This window comes from Euprymna scolopes, chromosome 26 (assembly GCF_053919585.1).
Source record: "Euprymna scolopes isolate OS-2025 chromosome 26, ASM5391958v1, whole genome shotgun sequence".
NCBI classification, from domain to species: Eukaryota; Metazoa; Mollusca; class Cephalopoda; order Sepiida; family Sepiolidae; genus Euprymna; species Euprymna scolopes.
The window spans coordinates 26,636,927-26,649,665 of record NC_136507.1 but is presented as its reverse complement, the minus strand read 5'-3'; the positions used below and the strand labels follow the sequence as shown (position 1 = coordinate 26,649,665).

General features: G+C 37.8%; 1 protein-coding gene across 1 annotated transcript in view; it reads right to left on the bottom strand.

Annotated features, from left to right (window-relative positions):
• Nucleotides 1-5,384, bottom strand: part of LOC145247867 (ganglioside GM2 activator-like) — a 24,179-nt gene extending 18,795 nt beyond the window's left edge. The window contains exons 1-2 of the mRNA XM_080109485.1: nt 5,230-5,384; nt 236-428 (exon numbers count right to left, since the gene is read on the bottom strand). Coding sequence (XP_079965611.1) covers nt 236-428; nt 5,230-5,305 — 269 coding nt within the window. The 5' untranslated portion in view covers nt 5,306-5,384. The remainder of the gene's footprint in view (nt 1-235; nt 429-5,229) is intronic.
• Nucleotides 5,385-12,739: the final 7,355 nt, after the last annotated feature.

Below are 12,739 nucleotides of genomic sequence, written 5' to 3'. Positions count from 1 at the left end.
CATACTTTGCGGACCAGGCGCGAACGCAGATGCAACAATTTTAATGAACCACCGTTCTGCCAGATCAAACATACCCATTCCTGTGTCTCGATACATCTTCTATTATTATATGTAATCAGTTTTTTTTAAACTAGTCAACCATATAGGAGCCTATTCGTAACCGGACACACACACACACACACGCGCGCGCATTCAGCTTTATATTATAGATATATAATGAGAAAGAGAAACCTACCAGGATCCAACCTCAAAGATACATGGAATTCTGATGTATCCGAGGAAGGTGCTTCTCTTAATGGTGATCGTTGAATCGGAACCGTTCAAGACTTGTTTGATTGTGGCATCAAGTGTAAAAGTACTCTTCCCTGGAAATTTCATAGGCATTGGTGAGATGTCCAGCTTATTCATCAAAACATAGTCTTGACCGCCTGAAAAAGAGAAAAAGATATTAAAGAAAAAGCTTTGTAATAGAAGTAGTATGTCGATGATGACGTCATTCTCGAAAATTATCTAGCCAGGACAGAGTTGTAAATTAATTTTATTCTTGCTGATAAGCCCAATTCTTGATATTCCCCGCCATTTTGAACTTGAATAAATTTTGGAAGACTCATCCATTGAAAACTCATCCATTTTTGCAAGGTAAGAAAATTGCGCCATTATTGTTTGGTTGGTTGGCTGGTTGTTTTCGTTTTACGGCATATCAACCCTTTTCAGGTTATTTAATGCCGAATCCAAAGATTTTGAAGAAAATTTTTTTAATAGAATATATTTGGGTTTTTTTTTTTTTTTGCAAGTCAGTTTCTATTTGACCCATAGTTGGGACCCTAACAGGTACTACCACTCCGGGTCAGAGTGGACCTGGGAGCAATGGCAATTAAAGGGTGGCTCCACACTCCCCAGAGCCCGCAAGCTGGGGCCTCACCATCGGATATAGTTTAAGGTCATATCCAGGACCCCCATTGAGGGACTTTTACCCTCTGCAGGGAGACAGTCGGCGTATTCTAATGCCCCACCGACAGGGCCGCACCATTATTTAATAAATGTTGATTGGAAACACATTTTATGGACGTTCTTGAAGGAGATATTGTTTTTAAAAGAGACTCATTACCCCATAATATTTTTTAAATAGTTTTAATTATTTACTGTTGTTTAAAAAAGATAAAATCGATTTTTCTAAGTGTTTTTTTTTCTACATAGCTTTATAAGGTTTTTAGTGGTTTAACATATTTTAAATGGACGAGGTTTCCGTGGAGTAGTTTTCCATGGACGAGTTTTCCGTGGGCAAGCTTTCCGTCCATCATTTTAATATATGACGATAGCTTTTTATTCCTCGGTTCCAAAACCAACAAGGGGTAGACCATTTCTGTATTGACTTATCCCCTATTGATTGCGGTGAAATGATGGTTCTATGAAGTTCTAGGAGGTCCTTCCTCCCAGGTTTTCCTTCTCTCTTTAAGAACGGGGTAGTTTATTGCTAATTGCCTGAGGCACCTTTACCTAAGAATACCGATGGGGCTGCAGAGGCATCTTTTGCAAGATCAGAGTGATCACGGTTTGGAGTACTGACTTTTAAACTCTCTCGACGCTACGGAAAATTCGTTCACGGAAAACTCGTCCATGAAAGACTCGTCCATTTTTGCTAGGTAGCAAAATTGGGCCATTACTGAATAAATATCGATTGAAAGCATATTTTATGACAGTTCTGGAAGGAGATATTGTTTTTAAAAGAGACTATACCCCCTATAATATTAAAAAATATGTTTACTTGCTTACTGTTGTTTTAATAAAGAAAAAATAGATTTTTCTAAATGTACGTTTCCTGCCTAGCAGGCTAAGTTTTTAGTGACTTAATCACAAGAATGGATAGACCATGAAACGACAGCAATGTAGTAAGTCTTCGTGTAAAGAAAGAAAGAAAGAGAAAAGAAGGAAAGTAAAGAAAGGACGAAATAAACGAAGATAAAATAAGAAAGATAGGTACACTCTTGAAAGAAAGAGAAAAGGGGAAACGAAGAAAGAAAAAAGGTAACGAGGAAAAGAGCATTGCGAGGTTGGAGGTTATATATAGTAGGAATCAATATTGAGGAGGAAAAGGAAGCTAGAAATGGAGGAAGGAAAGAAAGACGGATGGAATAGAGAACTAAAGAAATAAAGAACGAAAGAAAGAAATACTTATAGACTCGAAGATAGAAAAAAGAAGAAGAAAAAGAAAGTAAGAGACACTGCTGAAGAAGAGAAAAGCCGACTGACGAATAAAAGAGAAAAGAGGAAAACGAAGAACAGGGTACTTATTAGTGTTGGGACGATCAGTCGAAATCTAAATTGGGATCGGAAAAATCGAAAAATTATGGGGTGTCGGAATCGGTATCGGAATTAGGAAAAAAATTCCGATGCCAAAAACGATTCCTTTAATTACATTTTTTATTTGCTTTTTTTTTTAAACAAAATCTTCCATTGCTGATAGTAATGATAAAATAATAAATATTTATTGATTTAAACTTCTAGTAAAACTAAAATGTATAGATTACTCTCTAACAAGTGTGTGTGTGTGTGTGTGCGTGTGTGTGTGTGTGTGCGTGTGTGTGTGTGTGTGTGTGTGTGTGTGTGTGTGTGTGTGTGTGTGTGTGTGTGTGTGTGTGTGTGTGTGTGTTTTACGTTTGATAAAATATAAGTATATTAAATATGTGTTTTTTTTTTACGATTATCGGGATAAAATATCCATTTTATAGTTAAATATTTAGAGATTTATAAAGAATCGGAATCGGTAATTGTATAGGAATCGGAAAAAATATTGGAATCGTCCCGTCACTAGTAATTATAAAGGAAATAAAGAAAAAGAAAGAAAGAAGTAAAGAGGAAAGAGTATTGCGGGATGGAACAATAAATATAGTAAGAGGGTGAGGAGGAGGGGGAGGAGGAGGAGGAGGAGGACGACGACGACGAAGAAGAAGAACAACAACAAGAAGAACAAGAAGAAGCGGAGGAGGAGGAGGAGGAGGAGGAGGAGTACGAGGAGAAGAAACAAAACCGGCTTCAAAATCTGGTGGACAGTGTCCTTTTCTCCTCTCTGCAGCCTCTGTCACATAGAAGAGACGTTGCGAGCCTCAGATTTCGAAGCTGTTATCTGCTGTGCACCATGAAGAGTGCGTCTAAATATCTGCTCTTTAATCGCTTAAAAATCGAAAATCAAACAAAATACTGGTAGAACATTGCATTTTTGCACGATTGGTGACATTTATTGGATGCGTTGCTATATTAGTATACTTGTTATTTTTCGATTTTTGGGGGCGATTACCGAGGCTCGAATGAGGCTACTATTTATTTTTCGTTCTAACTCGACAGGAAAAACAATATAAAATGAGCTAAAAAACACAAACATTTAGGGAAGCATCATGTTGTGACACTAGGGTCTGAGACTGATCTAACATGGAACACATATATCGAATTCCTTGCCAAGATCGCTAGAAAAATGATGAATCAATCTAACACTTCAATATATATCTCATTGCCAATACAATCCTTTAACTATATAAGAGCCAAGTGCGTTCTATGGTAGAGTACTGTTTCCACATTTGGGAAGGAACTGCTTAGAGTACTCTTTCCTGCCTCAACAGAGTACAAAACCGACTTCGAAATCTGGTGGACGGCGTCTGCTACTCCTCCCTGCAGCTTCTGTCTCATAGAAGAGACGTTGCAAATCTCCCTCTCAGCTCTATCGTTATTTTCATAGCAGGTGCTCGACTAAGCCTCATTCTATGGTTCCCCACCCGGTAAGTCTTTCGCGACAAACACTCAACTAACTACAACAACTGTCAACAACAATGTCCCTTACTCTCTATCGCTGCTTAAATCTAAGCGAAAATTCCATGGAATGGAACACAATACTACTGAGCTGCTTTCCAGCTGACTATGGCATGCCTGTTTTCAAGTTCAACATGAACAGATTCTTTAATAGCCGTACTCTAAAATAAATTATCAAATTTCCATTACGATATCCATTAACCCTTATCCTTAAGTGGTCTACGGGCCTCGATGAGTGATGATTATATAATGTAAAAAAAATGACGAATGGAAGAAGGGTGGATGAAAAGGAGGAATATAGAAAGAACATAATATTTTTTTTTTACAAAGGCGGCACCACATATCAAGGCCCGGAGGCCACTCGAGGATAAGGATTAATGTGTGTATTGTAGTCATTAGGACAGTTGCGTTATTTGTAGAAGTAATATGGTATAATCAGATTATTTACGCAGACGGCTGAACAAGAACTTGTTTACGTTGGACTTGAACATGCAGTAGAACCCCGGGATACGGCATTAAAAATTAGTAACAAAATACAGTATAGTATATAATACACATGTATATAATCAAATAACATTATAAATAACACTGTAAGGTGGGGAAAATACCGTAACCAGGGGTCGGAAAAAAACATCGTATTCCACATCGTTTCCTGAAAAAACGTGTTCTAGGGCCACCGTATCCGGGGTTCTACCGTAATGATGTTGTAGTCAGCTGGAAAACAGACCAGCGGAACAGAGTTCCACAGGCGGGCAGTTCTAGGGAAGAAGTTTTGTTCATGGAACCCATGTTTAGGTTTAAGCAACGATAGAGAGTGGGGGAATTTATTAATAGTGATTTTGGCTAAACGAGTGTTTTTTGTGAAGGGTTGGCGAAGAGGAACCATAGATTGGAGTTCAGTCGACCATTTGCCATGAAAATAGTGGTAGAGCAGAGACAGGCTCGCAACGTCTCTTCTGTGGGAAGGAAGTGCAGAGAAGAGAAAAGGGAAGCACCTACTAGATTACGAAATCCGTTTTGAACTCTGTCAAGGCAAGATAGCATTCTTCGAGCATCTCCTGCCAAGATGTAGCAATAGTATTCAATCCTAGGACACACTTGACTCTTACACGAGCAGAGAATTGATATTTACTGGAGCGGTAAAATGCTCCTACCATTTTTCCAGCGACGTCGGCAACGGATTTGATGTACGTGTTCCATTTCAGATCAGGGTCGAAGGTTAGACCAAAAAGTTTGTCTAAACAAGGTGAGAGCCATTCATTTTAATAGGGCCAGATGTGGGTCAGAGCGTTAGAACTGAGAATACGAAAAAGAAGGAAAGAAAAAAAGAAAAAGACACTAGGAAGAAAAAGGAACAGAAAAAGAAAGAGAGAGTGAGAGCGAAAGAAAGAAAGAAAGAAAGAAAGAAAGAAAGGGAGCGAGACTAACCGCATTGTTTCCATTTGGTGGCATCGCTGCCTACTGCCAACAAGACGAGAGCGAAGCAAAGACTGACGGACACCATCTTATGCGGAATTGTTAGATGGATGAGTTTGACGAAAAAGCAGGTGAGTCAAATCAGAAGAAATGTGGAAACGGAAAAAGAAATCAAAGCTTATAAATGAGAATCACATGAGCGACACGTGGGGAAAAATCAGAAAACGAGGAGATGGGGAGACGAGGGTGTTGCTGTGAAAACAAGCAGATGATTATGATAGCTTATCGACAAACACGTTGATAATGCTGACATACGATAACAAAATTCTCTCTCTCTCTCTCTCTCTCTCTCTCTCTCTCTCTCTCTCTCTCTCTCTCTCTCTCTCTTTCTCTCTCTCTCTCTTTCTCTCTCTCTCTCTCTCTCATAAACAATCTTGTGAATATGAAAGTCAGAGTTGTGTTTTCCATAATAAAAGCGTTGTTTAAATTTTAAAATAAAGTACTTCATACTTCTTTATTTTAAAATTGGAACAACGATTATAAGCTAAATTACTATTGCGCAATATTATGAAAACTAAACAAATGTTTAATTGTTTTAAAATTAATATTTCGGAGATAGACTCCATCCTCAGAATTTTATACATTTTTTTTTTCTTTTTCTTTATTTTTTTCCTCGCCATGGTGTTAAATTAAAGAAAAAAACAGTTAACATAATGGCGAAGAAATAAAAAAAATCATAAATGATGGAATTTATCACCGAAATATTAAATTTAAACAAATAAATATTTGTTTATTTCCATAACATTGCGTTGTAATTTGGCTTTCAAACGTATTTAAGATATAATTATTATTATTATTATTATTATTATTATTATTATTATTATTATTATTATTATTATTATTATTTGGGGATAAACCGTTACATATGGTCGCTATAAATAGCTATCTGTTTCAGTCAAAGCGACTTCATTAGGTGACCTGGAACCTCTCGATGCTAAAAAGAAAAATGGGAAAGAGTAGAGAGAAATTGAAAAGGAAAACTGGAACTCTTCAAAAAAAGGTATAAAAAGTTCATAAAGAGTTTATAAAAAATTGCGAGCTCTCTAAAAAAAAAAAAAGGGTGGGTGGGATAGAAAGAGATTAAAAAAAGAAAGAAAACGGGATAAAAGAAAAAAGGGAAAGAACGCATTAGGACCTATTGGAAGATTATTCAAAACTTTTAACAACAGAATGTGAATTTGAAATTAAAGTGGGTCATAATTTTATTGGGGCTACGGGTTGTATATGAGAGTAGTTATGTCAGTGAACAAAGGGATCTTTGCACGTGTATGATTTTGCTTCAAGATGAACGTGTCATTATACGTTAAGTTAGGGGTGGGGGTTGACTAATGCAGACATATTCATATTTTTTTTGTTTTTGCAAATAACAAATAGGATCCTGAACAGAAGTGTGCGTTCTATCCCAATCATTATCAATGGACCAGAGGTCATCTCGTCAGCGTCAGACAAGGCCAAACTATTTGCAAAGAACTTGCAGCTAATTCTACCCTATGCGACGAAGGCCATCAACTCCCCATATTTCCTCCTATAACACAGAACAAGCTAGGTAACATACAAATATCCGTGCATGAGGTCGCCAAGCTAATAAAAAAACTAGATTCCAGTAAAGCAACTGGCCCTGATGGCATCCCAATTATAGTGTTAAAAAAGCTTCAACCAGAACTTACTCCCATACTTACGAAACTATTTAAGCGCTGCATAAGGAGAAGTGCTTTCCGACCCCCTGGAAGACCCCATCAGTTTGCCCTGTATTTAAGAATTCAGGTGATAAGTCATCTCCCTCTCAGTACAGACCAATAAGTCTCCTGTGTGTTATGAGTAAGTTGCTAGAATCCATATTAAATAGAGAAATAGTCAACCACCTCAGCAGGAATAACCTTCTTAGTGACACACAATATGGTTTCCGCTCTGCAAGATCTACCGCAGATGTGCTGACGGTTATATCCCACAGGATTAGTGAATCTCTTGACAAAGGCTTCCTTTCTAGGGCAATTGCTCTTGACATATCAAAGGCCTTCAACAAGGTATGGCATAAGGGTCTACTTCACAAGATTTCCAGCTACAGTATAACTGGAAATGTTTTCTCAATCATTAAATCATTTCTCTCCGATAGGCTCATAAGAGTAGTGGTAGATGGACAAAAATCGGAGGCTTGCAATATAAATGCTGGAGTCCCTCAGGGGTCAATCCTGGGCCCAACTCTCTCCCTAGTCTACATCAATGACCTCCCTAAACACATACTTAAATTATTCGTTGACATCTATGCTGATGACACGACCATCTACGACAACACATCAAAGGCTGTAAATGACAAAGTTCTCTCTGATTCTCTCTCCTCTGATCTCGAGCGCGTGGTTCAGTGGGGGAAGATGTGGCTGGTTACCTTTAATGCATCCAAAACCAAACTCCTATCCTTACATCATCAACGCTCTGATCCCCAGCTGGCATCAATTGTGATGGATGGCTCTCATCTGGGTGAGGCCCCGTGTTTTGACAAGCTTCTGGGTTTGACCTTTACTCCTGATCTGAAATGGAACACGTACATCAAGTCTGTTGCCAAGGTCGCTGGAAAGATGGTGGGATCCTTCTACCGCTCTAGAAGATATCTCACTACTGATGCAATTCTCTATCTATATAAGAGCCAAGTACGTCCAAGGATGGAATACTGTTGCCATATCTGGGCAGGAGCGGCAAAAAACAGCCTATCATGCCTTGACAGAGTACAAAATAGACTTCGTGGCTTAGTGGGGGATGCCCTTTTCTTTACCCTGCAACCTCTCTCCCACAGAAGAGACGTTGCGAGCCTATCCTTGTTTTATCGTTATTTTCATGGCAGGTGCTCGTCTGAACTCCAATCTCTGGTCCCCCCTCGCCAATCTTTCACGAAAAACACCCGTCTAGCTGAATCCACTGTGAAAAATTTCCCCCACTCTATATCTGTGCCTAAATCAAAACGTGGATTCCATGAACAAAGCTTCTTTCTTAGAACTGCACGCCTGTGAAACTCTGTTCCGTCTGCCTGCTTCCTTCCGGACTACAACTTGGATGTCTTCAAGTCCAGTGTTAACAAATTCCTAATGAACCGCCCCCTTAATTAAATACTTCATCAAATCTCCACACTAACGTAATGTACTTGCAATAACCCTTATCCCTGAGTGGCTTCCGGGCCTTGATAAGTGGTGATCAAAGTGTAAAAAATATATATATATATATATATGTATATATACATCCATACCAAATATACAAATACATACATACAAGTGCAAAAGCTACACACACATAACACGTATACATATAAGAAAATACGCACACGCAAGAATACACAATTATATGTATAGATACACAAATAATTACAACTATACAGAGATACACACACAAATACATATATATATATATATATATATATATATATATATATATATATATATATATATTTATATAGACATATACAAATACAGATATAGATATATGTGTATATAGGTATTTTCTTCTTGGCGTCGAGAGGTTCCATCTCGCCTGATGAAGTCTCTTTGACTGAAACAGATGGCTATTTATAGCGACCATATGTAACTGTTTATCCCAAATAATAATTAAAAAAATATTTTTCTCTTTTTATTGAGCATTATTTAACAACCTCGTTGTCTTCATTAGCCCCGACTTTTGAAAACCTCACACCTGAATATATATATATATATATATATATATATATATATATATATATATATATATATACATATATATATATATATATATATATATGTATATATATATATATATACATATATATATATATATATATGTATATATATATATATATATAAACACGCGTGCTATATATATATATAGTATATATATACATATATATATATATATATATATGTATGTATATATATATATATATATATATATATATATACACGCGTGCGCGGCGTAATCAAATTGACACACCGGTTCTCATCAGATCACCGAAGTTGAGCAACGTTAAGCCTGGTTAGTATCAGATGGGTGACCATTTGAGAATTCTATGCGCAGTATGTGCTCTCTGCTTATCTCGGCATCACTTGCCACTTGTATTTAACAATGTCGACTCAGCAGAGGTGTCTTTGGAGATTGCGCACCTACTGCCACAAAAATTTCACGTACAGGCACCCTAACGGTGGGTGTCCATAGTCAAAGACTATAAGATCCTTTATATATATATATATATTATATATATATATATATATATATATGTATACTAGCATGGGTTCCCGGAGTTGCCCGAGTATTGAAGGTGTGTGTTAAGCAAAATAAAAAAACTGGTAGTAGGAAGGCAGGTTCGAACCCGTACCGCAAAGGAGGAAAAGAACGGGAAAGAAACGTGACGTCTTTGCTGTTACGACCACCACCAACCCGAAAGTGCCGGTGTGACGTAGTGTTATATATTCAATCATCGAGGTTATCCTCGAGGGGTACCAAATTGAGCTTTCGTTACATTTGAATATGTTATATAGAGTTCTTCATTTAGGGGCACATTTTACGTTTTCTATATAACATAAGAAAGATTCCGTGTGATTGTCTCTAACATAAATGGTTGTGTGTTTGATTATCATAAAGGGAATCGTGTGTGTGACATGTAATTTCTGAACCTACCTCTGTTCTCGCTGTTCTGGAAATTTCTCATCCTGGAGGGAGACTTGATACCTGTTTGACGAAGATTTATCACTCCAAGACGATGAATGTTTTTTTATAGATTTTATTTCACTTTCCCCAGAGGTCCTGCAGCAGGTGTAAAGTGAAATCTGCTTGTGTGGTTCTTCTTCACACACGTCAGCGTTCGTCTCCCCCCTCCCCAGTTAAGAGGGGGAGACCACGGAAGAACGTCCGTCTTCTTCAAAGCTCAAATCAAATCTCCCAGATCTAGCCAACCACGTCACACATACGTAATTTGGTCAGCTGACCTTTGGTTCTGGTAAACGTGTCTACCTCCACGTTTACTCACCTCTCTCTCTCTCTCTCTCTCTCTCTCCCTCTCTCCCTCTCTCCTTCTCTATTCTCTTATAGAGACACAGAGAGAGAAAACAGAAAGAGTAAGAAAGCCAGAGAGGGGGGGGAGAGATGCTCGTTAACATTCCTCCACCCCTTTTTTTATCAAAATGTATGGCAAGCCATACATTTTTAATAACTAACTAACTAAAAAAAAATAATTATGTCCAAAGTACATCTTTATTTTTTCACTTTCCGGACTCACCCCTTTCCCAAGAAAGATCAGGCACCAGTACTCTTCTACTACACTATCAACCCTTCTGCTGCTTCTCGAAAGTCTCTCCTCGACATTAACTTGCTTCCAAGTTAGACAAAGATACAGCTTTGCAGATATACATCTTGTCTAGGCGGTCGCATTGTTGGATATTTTCCACTGACTCTGCTCTTTATTTGGACCACTTGGCCAAACAAATGGAGACTCCATTTTCGATCACTTTTTCGAAATGGGGCCAGCATATCGCAATTACGACCAGAACGTCGGATGCTCCATGTTGGTGGTAGCTTTATCGCATGGGGACTCGAACCCCAGACCCTCAGATTAAAAGTCTGATGCTCTACCGACCCAACCATCCCACTCGCGTTCTCGACTTTCAGCATAGGCCTAAGTCCCAGTTTTTTTTCCTTTACTGTAATGCCCTGACGTCTTTCTCTGAGTGGTCCTATTACTGGAGCTTTGTTCTATTCTATCTACTACTTCGGGACTTCACAAAGCTCTTCTACTAACTCCCTTGGTTGGTCTAAGCCAAGATACGCCTTCACACTGATTCACTCGGAGCCTGTTTGAGTTCCTGGAACCCGACAAGATACGGAATCATCACTCCCTAACTAATGCGCCAAAGCTTACTTGCGCATCGATTTCTAACTAAGTAGCTTTCCCTTTGTGATTTTTCCGCATTCCCAGCAAGTCCCAAGATTCCAACCCAGATATCCCTCACACATTCCTCTAAAAAAATAAAAAAATAATAAGGCTCTATCTTGTCCCTTACGTAATCTGCATCTTTCCCTTTCTTCTATCTCCCCGTGATTAGGCTTGGTACCGACTGTCCAGTCGCTCCGTACCCTGAGGAATTATCGCGACCTCGCACGCCAGACTTTTGTTGGACAAGACTTATTGCCGTTGCTTGGGCCTACGTGGCATCTTCCAACTCACTGGAACCACTAGTATTGTTTTAACAGGGTACTCATTACTCTAAAATAGTATTTCCCCTGCCAAATTTTCTAATTTGTGACAATACCGTGGCTTATAAAAAAAATAAAACAACAGAAAAAACTGCTTTCTACAGCCTAATCGCCTTGTAATTCTCATGAAAAAAATGCAACTACGCGCTAAACGTCCCTAAAATATAACTAAACCAACCAAATCTATTCCAAAATAATTTAATTTAATAATACCAATTAAATTCACCCAGCATGTTTTTTTTTTTAATTTTGGTACCTTTAATTCACAATAGGGTAACATTTTATTTTCCTAAGTACTTGCATACATATTTCATTCATCTTCTCTTGAGCGATTCGTAACATAATGGCCACGTCAGCCATTGCACCCCCTCTGCCCCTTACACCATGTCAGAGGGCATTTCATTTGCTCCCTGAAGTTGATTACAACTAGATCCGCTCACGCTGGACAGAATACATTCCGTTTACTGCTATGTCAGAAAAAACTTTTTTTTTCCCAAAGTCGGTAAGCGCAACCTGCCTTGAAGACACATAGCTTCACGGAAAACATCGGATTTCCACACATGAAGTACTCAAACTTGCTCCATGTTGATTCTACTCGAAATCAACAGAAATCACGATAAAAAAAATAAAATTCGAATCATTTCCCGAGAATAATGAAATTAATAACTACCCATGTAATTCAACACCTCTCCAAAATTCTAACATGCTTGCCACAGAAATTAAATTCCATTCACGCCCCACTTTTTTCTTTCATTTCTTCATATAGTTTATTTAACCCTATATTTATCCTTTTTTTTTCTCCCTTACTTATGTGGTCAAAACGTCACTCATGTCGAATAGAACATTTATTCTACTTTTCGAAAATTGAAATTAATACCGACTGAACCTTTGACTCTTCCGAAACTTTTTTTTTTAAATCATTTATTACACTGTTTAAATCTTATTTCTTTCTCTTTTTTCCAATTTTATTATTACTATGATGATTATTAATTAATTAATTAACAACACGTTCTTTCTTTTATTAATCATTCTTTCAATAGACCCCACAAGCAAAGATTTCACCTCACCATTCTGCGAAAAAAAATACATGTCAAAGAACTAGAAAATTCTGCCAATACCGTTTGACAACACATCAATTACATAAAAATAATAAATTAAAAAAATACAAAAATATCCTATAAGCAATCACAAAGTCCCATCTCACTAACAACAAAATTCCAAATAACAAAACACAGATTCGTGGATACTCCTTTTGACC